Genomic DNA, 12879 nt, shown 5'->3' on the forward strand with positions numbered 1-12879 from the left:
TCTGCTGAGCACCTGCCATACACCCCATTAGGCTGAGTGCTGGGGATACGTTTTAGCAAGTCTGGCCCGGATCCTGCCCTGGGCTTGTTCCAGCTCACACTTTAGCTCACCGACAAGAAAACGGGTCGTTACAATTCCATGTGCTGTGCAAAAACCTGTAGGAACAGAGTGCAGTGGGAACACGGCACAGAGACACTGTGACTACCACCCACCTCTTCCTCAAATTACTTTCATTACTACTTACTTGTAAATGCTTAGAATGTAACACATCTTGGATATTTCAAAATAATGGCTGGGAATCTTTCAGAATGCACGGAAAGCATGAGTTCAAGGTTACAAGACACAAGATGGATATATAAAAATCAATTGTATTTCTACTTAGTAATAAACAATAAAATTTGAAATATACTATTTAAATAGCACTCTCAGAAATGAAACACTTAGGTTTAAATCTAACAAAATATTATGTGCAGTATCTTTGTACTAAAAGTGATGAAACTGATTAAAACTTAATCTCAATAAAAATCCCAGCAGGTTTTTTTGTAGACACCACAAGCTCATGATAAAACGTACAGGCACAGGCAAAGGAACTTCAACAGCCACAACTGTGAGGCGAACGAAGCTGGAGGACTCACACGGCCTAATTTCAAAACTTACTATAAAGCTCTACTGTGACACCCATGAAAGGCAGACACACAGATCACTCGGACAGAACAGAGAACCCAGAAACAGACCCACACAACTAATTTTTGACAAAGGTGCAAAAAATACTCGCAAGTCACATCTGACAAAGGACTCGTATCCACGTATATAAAAGAACTCTCAAAACCAAAGAAAAAACAAATCAGTGACAGGTTTGAGCAAACAACTTTATCAAAAAGACATAAAGACAGCAAATAAACATGGAAAGGTGCTGAACATCACGAGTCGTGAGAGAAACACAAATTAAAACCACAAGGCACCACTATGCACCCAGAATTGCTCAATTTAAAAAACAATAAAAATTAGTACTGCGAAGTGCAAACAGCCAGAACATTTGGCAGTTTCTTCTAAAATTAGACATATACCTACCTTATGACCCAGCAACCCTAGAAATTTACCAAGAAAACGTGTTACACAAAAATGAGCAAGTGAATGTTTGTAGCAGTTTTATTCAGTCGCAAAAAATGGCACCGCTCCAGTGTCCTTCAGCTGGTGGCGAGAGGAGCAAAAGGTACACCTGTGCACTGGACTACTCAGCAACGAAAAGAAGCGAACTCCCGACACACGTCATGAGAAATCTTAGGTGCCTTTTGGTAAACGAAAGAAACCAGGCCCAAGACTCCGTGTTGTATGACTCCATCTATGAGACACTCTCGAAAAAATAAAAGTGCAGACAGAACCTATCGATTGTTGCCAGGTTGGAGGGAATGCAGGGGAGGGTTAGCTATAAAGGGTCAGCCTGATAAAGTTTGGGGGGTAATTGAAACTATGGTGGTGACCTGTCTGTACACATTTGTCAAGCTCCACAGAACTGCACATCGCAAGGAGTGAATTATACCAAATGTAAATTTTTTTAAAAATCCACCAGGACATAGAAAGATGGACTACATACAGCAGCCAGGGACTTGAACTGTTACGCATGAACCCCATGACCACGCTGCAGGGGGTGGGGAAGGAGTGGACCTCAGTAGCTTTGGGGAATGTTTTGAGTAAACACTGACAACCAAAAGAAACTCTGTACTCTCACTGGCAAATGTGTTCTGCACAGGGGTACGGCGCAGCAATTCTGCAGTCACCTTCCATGTAACTAGGGTGGAACAAATAAGCAAATTTCTGTAGATAATGAGAGTCACGTTTCCTGGTTAGAAATAAAAGAGTGATGGCAGGACTGAATCCTGTGGTGCTGGGCTGGAGGGACACACGGACACAGCGAGAAATCCATCAGTGTATGTGCGGGACCAGCCACAGTAGCAATGAGCACACCTAGCATCCCGATTTTGGTTTCTAGATGGCATTCTTCAAAAAAAGGCACTAGGGGGCTCCTTGGAGAAAGCCGACTCCAGGGCCTGGGCAGGGAAAACAGACGAGCCCGGAGCATCCTGTACTCTAGGACATAATGAAGTGTGAGAAACAAAGCCAAAAAGCAATGTCAAAAGGGAGTAAGGGCCAACCTCAAAGAGCTCGACGGCCAGAGTTAAGCAACTTGGGCAAGTCAGTAACAACATTGGACTACAGCCCTAAAATAAATATCCACGAGTCTATATGTTATAAATAAGTAACTAAGGGGAGAAGAGACAGCTCTTCCTCACAGCAGGTTCCAACTAACGTGCGGGAGGAATGAGAAAAGCAACATCACCATTACCGGGGCACCACATGCCAAAGCTAGTGGGCAAAAGTTTAAGCAAAAACATGGTATCTGCACAGGTCCAAAGTATTTCTCCCAGATATTCACTTAAAAAAGGGAAAACCAGGCTGCTAACCTACCATGTGAGACTGAATGTAACTTAGATGAGTTTTTACTAAAACGAATGAACCACAGGGGGAGCTATGACCACACTTCCTCCTCTGCAGATGCCTCACATATGAAACAGCAGCACTTGGAATAGCAGCTGGACCCACCCTTCCGAACCCAACTCAGAAATGCACTCCAGGCCAGGTTCACACACAGCCCGGTGTGAGCAGCAAAATAAAGGGGGCAGCAGAGGAAACCACACAAGTGGAAGCTCCTGGGGGACGGCATACCTGGGCCAGGACATCCCAGACGGTACTTGGGGTTCAAGGACAAAAGTGGGGAAGTTTGTGTCCCCCTTCCCCAATCCAGCTCCCAGCTTCAGACAGGACACATCGGGGCAAATATGAACCATCTTCAGGGTGAGCTTCAGCATCGAGGTGCAGTAGAGCCTCTCACAACTGTGGGATAGGATTGAGGACTCTGTGGCCAGCAGGAGGGGCAGGGCCTGGGAAATACCTTGAAGCTTTTAGTTCCCCATGTCCTGCACACGGGCATAAAATGGAAAGTCTTTTCCAGTTTTCCTTCTGCCCCATCCCTAATTCCAGAAAATTCACCTGTAACCAAGGATCGCTCAGATATGCAGAGCTGAAGACACAGCTAGCCAATAAAATGACAAAAATGTATGAGCATCACACATACGTATACAACCCACCAGAATCCATTCATAAGGCAGGAGCTTACTTCCCAAATGGCTACACCATTCAAGAGAAGTTCAGACCTTAAGAAGCGTGAGGGACGTACTCTGCAATTCGTGTCCTTGTCTTTAACTCACTCTTATGTTCACCTGCTTGTCTTTGTGACTGTACATTAAAGGGCTACAGGCTGAAAAGTAAACCTACAGGTATACAAATGGTCAGTAAGCAGTCATCAGGCATTAGGATGCAAACCGAAACCACCCCAGGCAGCACCGCACCCGTTCTGGGGCGGGTGTAGTTAGGAGAGTAAGTACTGGCAGGAGTGTGACACTGGAACCTCGCACATGGTTGATGGGAATGCACACAGTGCAGCCACTGAGGGAGGCTTGGTGGGTCTCCCAGTTAAACACAGAAGGACCACATGCCCCAGGAACCTGCTCCTGGGTGGGCACCGTTATGAAGATCGGCTTCAGGGGACTTAGGACACATTCAAAACAGCATCTATTTTATTTTCAACAATAAACAGCAAACCTCCAGTGAGAACAGCACACCCCCCCGCCCCCCCGAGTCTCCTCACTGGGACTAGATTTGGTGGGAGGAAGTGGACTGAAGTTTCAGCAACCTCAAAGGAAGAGTTCTGAGGACCTGACATCTCAAAACTGAGAAAAGTGTACTGTCCCTTCCACGTAAAGGGGCGTATCTGGCCTTAGCCTTCAACCCATCGAGTGTTTACTGTGCAGGATCCATGCTGACTGCGTGGCCTCCTCACACACAACTCACTCCAGTGAGGGGCCGGGACACGAATCCTGCAACTCTGGGCCGGCTCTGCGCCAGCTGGCCTGCTGGAGGGTGAAACGCAGAGTCTACAACTTATCTGAAAGGAGCAAGTGTTTATTGCTTGACTAACAGAACATAAAGCCAGGCAGAAGTCCCTGGGCGATGATGGCCGAACTCATGCTGTGTGCCCTGTGGTCCTTCATCTTCTCAGCACTCAGTATGTTTTCTTCTAAAGATATCAGACATTTACTTTGATCATAAATGCACTCCACGGGTGAATAAATAAATGGACTATCTTTTAATGCCCCCACCCCACCCCATGTTCCTTTAAATAGAAAAAAGTGCTAAATGTCTCTTCGGAGCCTATTTGGCCATAGTTGTCCCACCTATGGTTTTAGAAACGGTCTGCAGCTTGATGTCCTGAGAGCCTTTCCTGGCCTCCAGCCCCCTGTTAAGAAGTCCTACTGATACTGCCGATAGTCTCCAAACGGTGAGGGCGGCAACTGGGCTGAAGGCAGCTGGGAGGGGTCTTCAGCAAACTGAGGACCTGCGATTCAGAGAAAAGAATTTTAAAAACCACTTGAATATTACATAATTAAGAACAAGACTCTGTAGAAAGTAAAGCAATCAACTCAATGAAAATGCTGTGTACATTAGAGTGTAACCTGAATTTCTCTGTAAACCTTCGACTTTGGAGTAAGACTGACCTTCCTCATGCTCCAGAAGGAACAGCTCTAAAGTGTAAAAACAAACTAGAAAGTGTTTGGTATACAGTACAAACTCCAGAATAATGGCTGAAAATCAGAAACAAGAGCATGAGGGTCCAGGTCACCCAGCTATCCTGCTGGTGCTTAAAACTTGCCCCAAAGACACTGAATCTCTCGCTAGGTGCCCTGGGGAAATCAAATCAAACTGGGAGCTATGATCTCCTAACTCTATGCTGAATCTCTTCCACGCTCTAAAAATAATTTCCAACGTGTCTCACTATTCTGCACACTGCATTCCCCAGAGGCCAGGTCCAGGCTTCCCGACCATAATCTGTGTCCTGCAACGTCGAGTTGTCTACAGCTACAAGGAACTGCACGAGGTAACAGCTGAGTACGTGCTCCATGACAACCTGAGGGTTGCTCAGCACACAATTTCACTCTCCCCCAATAAGGGAACAATTAACAACAGAAACCCCTTCCCTGAAAACTCAAGTGACCCTCCCAAACAGGAGTCACTTCCCACTGCTCTTCAAAGCAAGGAACACAATCAAGTAATCTCATTTATCCGTCAAAGTGTTGGTCTATCTGCCCACCAGGATGTAAGCCTCATTCACCACTATATCCCCAGCACCTAGGACAGTGCCTGGCAAATAATGAACAGTGACCAGCTGTGGACTGATGACCATTCTTGTTATACATCTTCAAGCACCTCTAAAATGGCCAGCAATTCCTTAGAATGAGCCCTGATAAAACCTCAGAACTATAAGGAAGATCAAAAGCAAATTATTTTACCAAAGCATTTTGACTGTGGTCAGACACTGAGTCCACATCTGGCTTTTCAAACAGAACCTGAGCCTATTTCAATCCTCATGACCCAAAGCATATTAATACATAAACCGCAAACTACCACGCTTTAGCAGGCAAAATACGTTTTCTTTAAACATCAGGAAAACATTCCAGAACGTTTGAGTGATGGCATTAAGCAGAAGACAGACTCACCATTGGGAAACTGTGCAGAGGCAAATCTTGTCAACAGGATACCAGCTCCTTCAATTAAAGCTAGAAGAATGCCGCCCATTGCAGCTGACCCAACCATGGCCACTGGTCCGTCTGGATACATCGACAACAAAGAGATGACATTAACAGAAATCTGGTTTAATTCAAGATGCGGTAAAGGACAGAGCTGTCTATGTGGCTACATTCCACCCCCATTCCCAAACCCTCTTTCTCACTGGCTGAGACAAGGGGTCAAAAAACTATGGGCCACAGGTCAAATCCAGCTCACTGCCTGTTTATGACAACAAAGTTTTATTGGAACAGCCTGTGCTCATTCATTTATTATTGTCTGTGGCTTTTTTCATGCTATGATGGCTGAGCTGAGTAGCTGTGACAAAAACCTCACGATCCACAAAGCCTACAATATTTACTCCCTGGCTCTTTACAAAAAGTTTGCTGACTTCCTGGCCTGAACTAAGCCCAAAGGAATTTTGGGTTGCTCGCTGCCCCAAAGACCCAGAAGATGGTTCTATGCACTTTCTCCATACAACCCCGTGTGACAGATATAGTTATTAATTCCAGAGAACTGAGGAGGAAGACAGAGCACAGAAAGTCTACATATGCCCCATCACTCAGCTAGTAAGTGGTGGAACGGAGCCAGAGCTGCTCTTAACCAGTGTAACGCACGGGTCAGTGCTCCACGCTCTCACTCTCAAACACTCCTAACACACCCTCCCCCGCAATCACCATATACATTCATGCTACACCAAATTAAGCAATGCTCCACTTTATATATTCAAGATGTCAGTAAAATAAGACAAAGGCGGCTTCCCGAAGTCGTGTGCCCATGAGTGTGTCTACATGAGCACTTACTTCTCGCAGCCAGGATGGCACCTGTCAAGGCTCCGCTTGTGATGGAGTTCCAGGGGTCTTCCTTCCCTCTGACTTGAACCAGACTGCAGTCGATCATGGAAAACAGGCCTCCCCAGACTGCAAAACTACCTATTTTATTTAAAAACAAAACAATACAAATTTTACTGTTTGATCTTTTTTTTAAAGTTAATTTTTTTTTTTTTAAAACATCACTCAGCACCAAAAGAAATCACCAGCCCCTTGCTGGGGGTTTAAGTCACTATGGCACTCTGCAGGGGACAATGGCCTTGATGTCTTGGTACTTTTTCATCTCACACTTAAACTGTTATTATAATAAAAAATAAGTTTAAATAATACTCACTATTCTTAAAACTCTCACACTCCAAACAAACACATGCAAACGTAAGTTTCAATAAGCTCTGAACCATAGTCAGAATACTTCTCTTTTCAACAAAGCCTGGGCTGCATTACATCAATTTAGAGTTTTAGGCTTGGAAAACTCAAGCCTAAAGCAATCAGCCAGGCCTGAGTCAGGTGACTCCAAACAATGGGCTTCTGCTAGTAAACACAGCAGCCACTTGCTCCTGCTCTTCTATGGCTCCACCCACCTCCACTTTTCTTTTTCTCCACTGTCACTGAGCATCTCCTCTACTGGACTAAAAGAGATCCAGCTCTTCTGGAAGGTATTCCAGGTACAAGGCCCTACATGCCAATGTGGCATATGAATGATACAGTTATAACCATGGAGCACAGCGGGGAGTACTTGACACATAGCAGGCACTCAACAAATGGTAGCTATTAGCTACTGTCCTTTAAAAGAAAAATATTTTAATAACGAAGAAAAGACTATTTCTTGTGACCCACAAGATTACTAAGGAATGACGAAGGTCTTTCTCCAGCTTGGCTGTATCTGAATAAGTAAACATAACCTTCAAGCTTTTTTATCATCTCTCTGCTCCCAGCTTCTGAATAACCAACTGTAGAAAGTGCAATGAATATAATCTTTTCGAACTTTGCATTGACCTCTGCACAGTGTCCAAAAGCTGCCTTGGAGAGGAGCCCAATCAGGTCCATTGGATTCTCTCACGAAACCCCAATCGTTCCCCTCACGTTCTCTCAGCCTTATGTTACCCCAGGAGCCATCACTCCTGACGCTCACAAACCTGAGCCTGAACACTGTCTTCCTTCTGGGTAAGAGGAGAAAAGTAAACACACCACTGAGCATGCGAAGGACAGACAAGATTTTCAAATGATGCAGTAATTCAAGTTAATTTCTGAACAAAGAACCTACAGGGACATTTACTTGTAACAAACTGTTAGACTGAACTAATGCCGGTAACTGGTATAATCTACAACAGAAGTAAAAAAACAGAGCTTCATCTTCAAACAAACAGGAAAAGCCTGGAGCACAAATGGAAAACCTGCTTTCATACCTCCCAACTGCGGAGCCCTGGTTTTAATAGCTGTCAAACTCCCTCGTAGTCGGTGGTTTACTCCCTATGGAAAAGCAAACAAAAATGTATTAGAAGCACAATACTCCCAACCCACTCATGGGGCCATCAGTGATATCAGCAGACCTCGGTTTCAGGTAATGATGAAATAAGACACTTACCACTGGAGAATTGCGAAAACCTTTGACTGCCTGAAAGATGCCACCACCGATGGTGCCCATCGTAAAGGCCCCACCACAGTCATCCACAATTCGCCAGGGGCTAAGAACAGGAAAAAAGAAAAAGAGAGAGAGAGCTTATTTCTCATTCTCTCATTCATAAACCACAACACCGTCTTGGCTAACACAGCAGGGTCCTCTGCAACCAATACACATTTGGCCCAGAACACACAAACAAAGACAAAGGATTCTCAACATATCCATGTGTATCCAGCCCCAAGTCACCTAAGCTAGAAGGAATGGAACCAGTTAATACTCTATCCATTCGTTTAACAACCGGTGGATCCGTTGTAAGCTGGGCACTGTGCAAAAGCAAATAAACAATGTACGATATAAATAATGCGGGAAATTATGTTATCATCAAGAACTTCCCCCATCCCTGCCCTGACACAGTGCGACAGGTGATGAGGCCTGGTTTTTCACTTGTGACCCCAGGCAGCCTGAGGCCTCGGGACAGCAACCATGCCCTTTACAATGACCTCTCTGTGTGTCTGACTGATTCGTGCTTTTACCCCGTCAACCTAAAAACATGCTGAGCTGGGGGCCCGCCCTCAATAAATGCTGAATGAATGAGCCAATTCCCGCTCATGGCTTCGGAGACCACACGCTACCACCTTTCATTTCCCAGGCAATTTCTGCCCCCTCGTCCCCCGAGACAGCGTTCCAAGCACGACAACGAGGCTCCCGCCTACGGGAGCTCACGCAGAGCCTTTGGGCACGATCGTGATCCGCGCCTGTGAAACGCCCCGCCCTGCGGGCCCGCATCACGGCACCGAAGCTCGGGAACGGCGCCCCGAGGCCCGGCTGAGCGAAGCGCCGCCCGAGGTCACCCCGGCGGGCGGGGGTGGGGCAAAAGCTGAACCCGCACAAGGTCGGCGGGGCCCCGGGGCGAGCCGGCCGGAGGCTCCACCACGCCCAAGCCTGGACCGCTCACCGTCCGCCGCAAGGTCACGCGGGGTTGGGTGCGGGCGGCCCGCGTTGAGGAGCCGACGGGCCGCGGCATCCCGCGCCGCCCACGGCTACCGGGCCCGCGTCGACGGCCTCGGAGCCTGGAGACCGAGGAGAGCGAGGGCGGGCGAAGAGGAGCGGGCGAGGTCGCCGGCCACACTCACCAGGGCTCCCGCGCGTACTCCTCCATCTTCGCTCCGGTGCGAGGGACGCCGGGAGAGCGGGGCGGGGCCTGACCCGGAGGCGGAAGTGATCCGAGAGGAGGGCGTTAAGGTCTCTGGGGATTGGCTCTCCGCTTCCGCCCGCAGCCAATAGGAGCCCGGCAGCGTGAGGTAGGCCCCGCCCCGGTCCCTCGGGCTTTGGGTCCGACGGCGGGGCTCGGAGCGCCCGCGGCGAGGGGTTCCGGTTCCTTGTCATAGAGGCGCGTGTCCTGAGAGAAGCGAGGTGTCGCCCCGCTGGGGTCCACAGGCTCCCCAACATGTCCCCTTTCCTTAGCCCTTTGGCTGCGGGCTGCGAATGAATCGGTCCAGCTCGACAGGATTGGGAGGCTCCCAGGGCCACGTGCCCGGAATGCGGCGCGGGTCGCGTAGAGGTGGCCGAGGCGCCGGGACCGGGGCGGGGCCCCCCCCTTCCTCCCGCGGCCCCCGGAGCACGTGGCCCACAGGCCGGGGGCCCAGCGCCCCCTGGTGACCGCGGACGGGCCTCCGCCGCGGCTGCGGAGGCCGTCCTGGACCAGCGCGGGGTCGGGGCGCCCCCCCACGCCCCGCGGCCGGAGTCCCAGGGGTGACATTCTGGCTCCCCCCGAACTTCGCTGCCGGTCGGGGGCTGCCGACCCCAAGCCTCGCCCGTGGCCGCACCGGCCGCCCAGCGCGCCTTTCGTGCGGCGTCTACTCCAGGCCGCAGGGAAACGGGGCGCTGCCAGCTGAACCCCAGAGGCGTCGCCCCGTCAGTGTCCCCACCAGGTCGCCGTAGGGGGATGCGCTATAGAATCAGCCACCAGAGGCTGGGGGCCAGGAGCCCTCTTCCCACCCCGACGCCCCCCTCCCTGGTCCCCTCGCGGGGGGCGGGGCGGGGACCCCAGGGCCGAGCTCCCTGGGCCCAGAGGTTCCCCCAGCGGGTCACGGGCCGCGGCTGTGGCTCCAACCCCCCAGTCCCACCTGGTCCACTCGCCGAAACCACGATCGTCACGACTGCTCTGGGGTGTGGGGTCCAGTCTGGGCTGGGCAGGGGGTCCAGGCCAGGGCGGGGGTCACCCTCTCCTCTGCCCCCTCCCCTTGCCGGCCTTCCAGGACTCATGCTGCCCAGGCTCTGTCTCGGGCATTTCTGCTCGTCCCCAGCGACTGTCCAGAGAAACTTCCAGCCCCCCCTCTGCTCCCCAAGAAGGGAACCGGTGTGATTCTCTACCAAGAGCTCGCCCTGTCTGATGCTGATGACACCCAGCGTGTGTCACCCCATGTCCTATGCTCAGCGGCTGCACCCCGGTGCTCTTTTCCTCCAGGCAGGTACTTGTAATACCCTCGCGGCCCATTTCCTACGGCTCCGAAAGGCTTTATAAGGTGCTCAAGGTCGCACACCTCAGACTCGAGTCGTGTCGCTCGACTCCTGCGGCCTTACCTGCTACTCTGCCACCCTATAGTCCTGAAAATTCACTTTCCCGGGGTCGTTCAGCCCAACCAAGGGAGAAGCACCCTAACAGGAGTTAGCTGGGTCCCGGTTCCCCTCCCCCTGGCTGGAGCGTGGGGTCCCTTCCCTGCTTTGGTCTCCCCAGCTCTCTGGCACCACAGCGCTTGTTTCTCTCTGGGGAACAGGCCATGCAGTATCCCCTGACCCCCCAAGACGAACTTGTTCCAGGTGGAGGTGGAGTCTGAGCTTGGATGACCCCTGCCATTCATCACAGGGGCTGGGGGAGGCCCTTCTCCTGGGCCCCGGGCTGCCCTGGGACTCGAGGGAGCAAAAGGCTTCCGACCGGGTCCAACGAGAGGGGCCCGCTGTTCAGACTTGTGGGGCCTGAGGCGGAGAAGGTTCGGGGTCACGTGCAGAAACGTTGGCTCGGGAGGCCGGGTCCTGCCCTTTCAGCCTGGGAGCCGTGGGCTTTCTGAGTGTGTCCCTCATGCAGAGGCTGCTGAATCCAGAGGACACAGGAGCCAGATGGCTCAGGGGCCGAGGGTGGGCGTTTGTCAGCCCCTGACTGCTCCTCAGAAGTGAACATTTTCTTCAAAAAGCCTGAGAAAGGAGAGTCCTCGGAGGCTGGAAAGAGCTGCTCTCGGCCGACAGGGACTAGAGGTTGGCTGAGGTGGATCCAGAGCCAGGGATGAGCAAGATGATACGTCTTCTAGGAAGCGCCTCGGGCGCCCTGAGGAGGGGGGTGCGGGGCACCCTCCGCCCGGCGTATCTGAGCGCACTGCAGGCCAGCTCCCCGCAGAACTCCCGTGTCCTCCGTCGGGCTCTTACAGTTGCCGGTTTCCTACCTTTGGTTGCATCCCTCGCTCTCAGACAGGGCCCGACTCGCAGTAACTCGTGCTCACTGACTCACGGACACCCTGACCACGACCCGGGGCGCTCGAAGCCCCCCTTCCGTGCTTCCCCTCAGGCCCGCCTGCCTCACCCCCGCACCGCGGTCCCACCAGCCAGCGCCATTCCCCTCGTCAGCCCTAAGCTGCAGTGGGACCCTGGGCATGACATGCAGGGCCAGGTTTTGTCCCAGACGATCCCTGGACTGGGCAAGGACTGATCAAGTGACTGCCTCTGGCTCGGGATGGCGAGACGCCAGGAAAGATCGAAGCGTCCGCCCGATGGGTTACACCAGGGCTCCTCGCGATTTTGTGGCAGGAGGGAGGGGGCAGGAGATTGAATGTCCCCGGGACTGCGCGGGGCGGCGTGATGGACCAGCGGCGGAGAGCCCTCCTACGAAACACGCCGGTCCCGTTGCAACAGTATCCCTCCCGGCAGCCCAGAGTTATGTTTCCCTGAAGACGCGGGACTCGGGGAATCGTGCCCTGGACTGAGCTGTGGGTGGCCACCTGCCGGCTCCCCTGGGCGCTCCCAAGGGAGGTCCTCCACCGACGCCGCGGCGGGCACAGGAAGACGCAGAGGGGAAGGGAGGGAGGTTCGAACCCTCTTCCCAGAAGCCTACGTGCTTCGCGGGACCTGGTGGCCCTTCAGGACTCTCCCGTCCGCGCATCCCTCTGTCCCCCGAGCGGCCGGCCACAGGGAGGACTTATTTCCTCTCTCCCTCTAGGGTGGCCTCCGATGCCCAGCACCCGGGCTCTGGTTGGCAAAGACAATCAATGGTCCGGCGGGAGGTTCGCCGGATCCTGAACGGAATGTTTTTCCTGGGGCTGTAAACGGCTGGGACCCCCACCCTCACCCCCAACACACACACACAGGACCAAACACAGGAGGCAGGGGCCAGTGGACCACGCGCTGACCGCGGGACATCCAGACAGCCCGGGGGGTGGTAAAATACGCACTCGAACCGCACGAACCCCACGCCCGGCCCACTCTCCGGCCCTCCTGGCTCGGATCTGCGCTGACGGCCTCTGCATTTTTGTGTCTTTCTCAGCGCGTGGCCCCCTTGTCTTTAAAAGGCTAAATGCTCTGTACTAAATTTGGTCACACAGCGCTCCAAGATTCCCTGGAATGTCCTCAAGTTTCAAACCGCTCTGACAGGGAGGCAGGCCCGCCCCCGCCGGGGGATTGGCCTCTCCTCTCGGGGCCGGGCAGCTGCTGGGTCTTATTGGACGCCGGGCAGGCCAGCCAGGTCCACTAGCCCTGGGCCCG

At 52.2% G+C, this 12879-nt stretch overlaps 1 protein-coding gene across 2 annotated transcripts; it reads right to left on the minus strand.

The window, feature by feature from the left end:
- Positions 1 to 849: 849 nt before the first annotated feature.
- TIMM17A (translocase of inner mitochondrial membrane 17A) lies at positions 850 to 9324 on the minus strand. Of its 2 annotated transcripts, none has more exons than XM_081123731.1 (6): positions 9264 to 9324; positions 8095 to 8194; positions 7916 to 7979; positions 6483 to 6611; positions 5613 to 5723; positions 850 to 4453 (listed from the first exon to the last, which is right to left on the minus strand). In XM_081123731.1, exons 1-6 carry the CDS (start codon positions 9287 to 9289, stop codon positions 4368 to 4370), a joined length of 516 nt encoding a protein of 171 aa, XP_080979857.1. In that variant the 5' UTR covers positions 9290 to 9324; the 3' UTR covers positions 850 to 4367. The 2 variants fall into 2 exon arrangements, with proteins under 2 accessions (XP_080979857.1, XP_080979858.1); XM_081123732.1 differs by having other exon boundaries at positions 3610 to 4453; positions 9086 to 9310.
- Between the last annotated feature and the right edge of the window lie 3555 nt (positions 9325 to 12879).

Source organism: Miniopterus schreibersii (genome assembly GCF_964146895.1).
Source record: "Miniopterus schreibersii genome assembly, chromosome: 21".
NCBI lineage: Eukaryota > Metazoa > Chordata > Mammalia > Chiroptera > Miniopteridae > Miniopterus > Miniopterus schreibersii.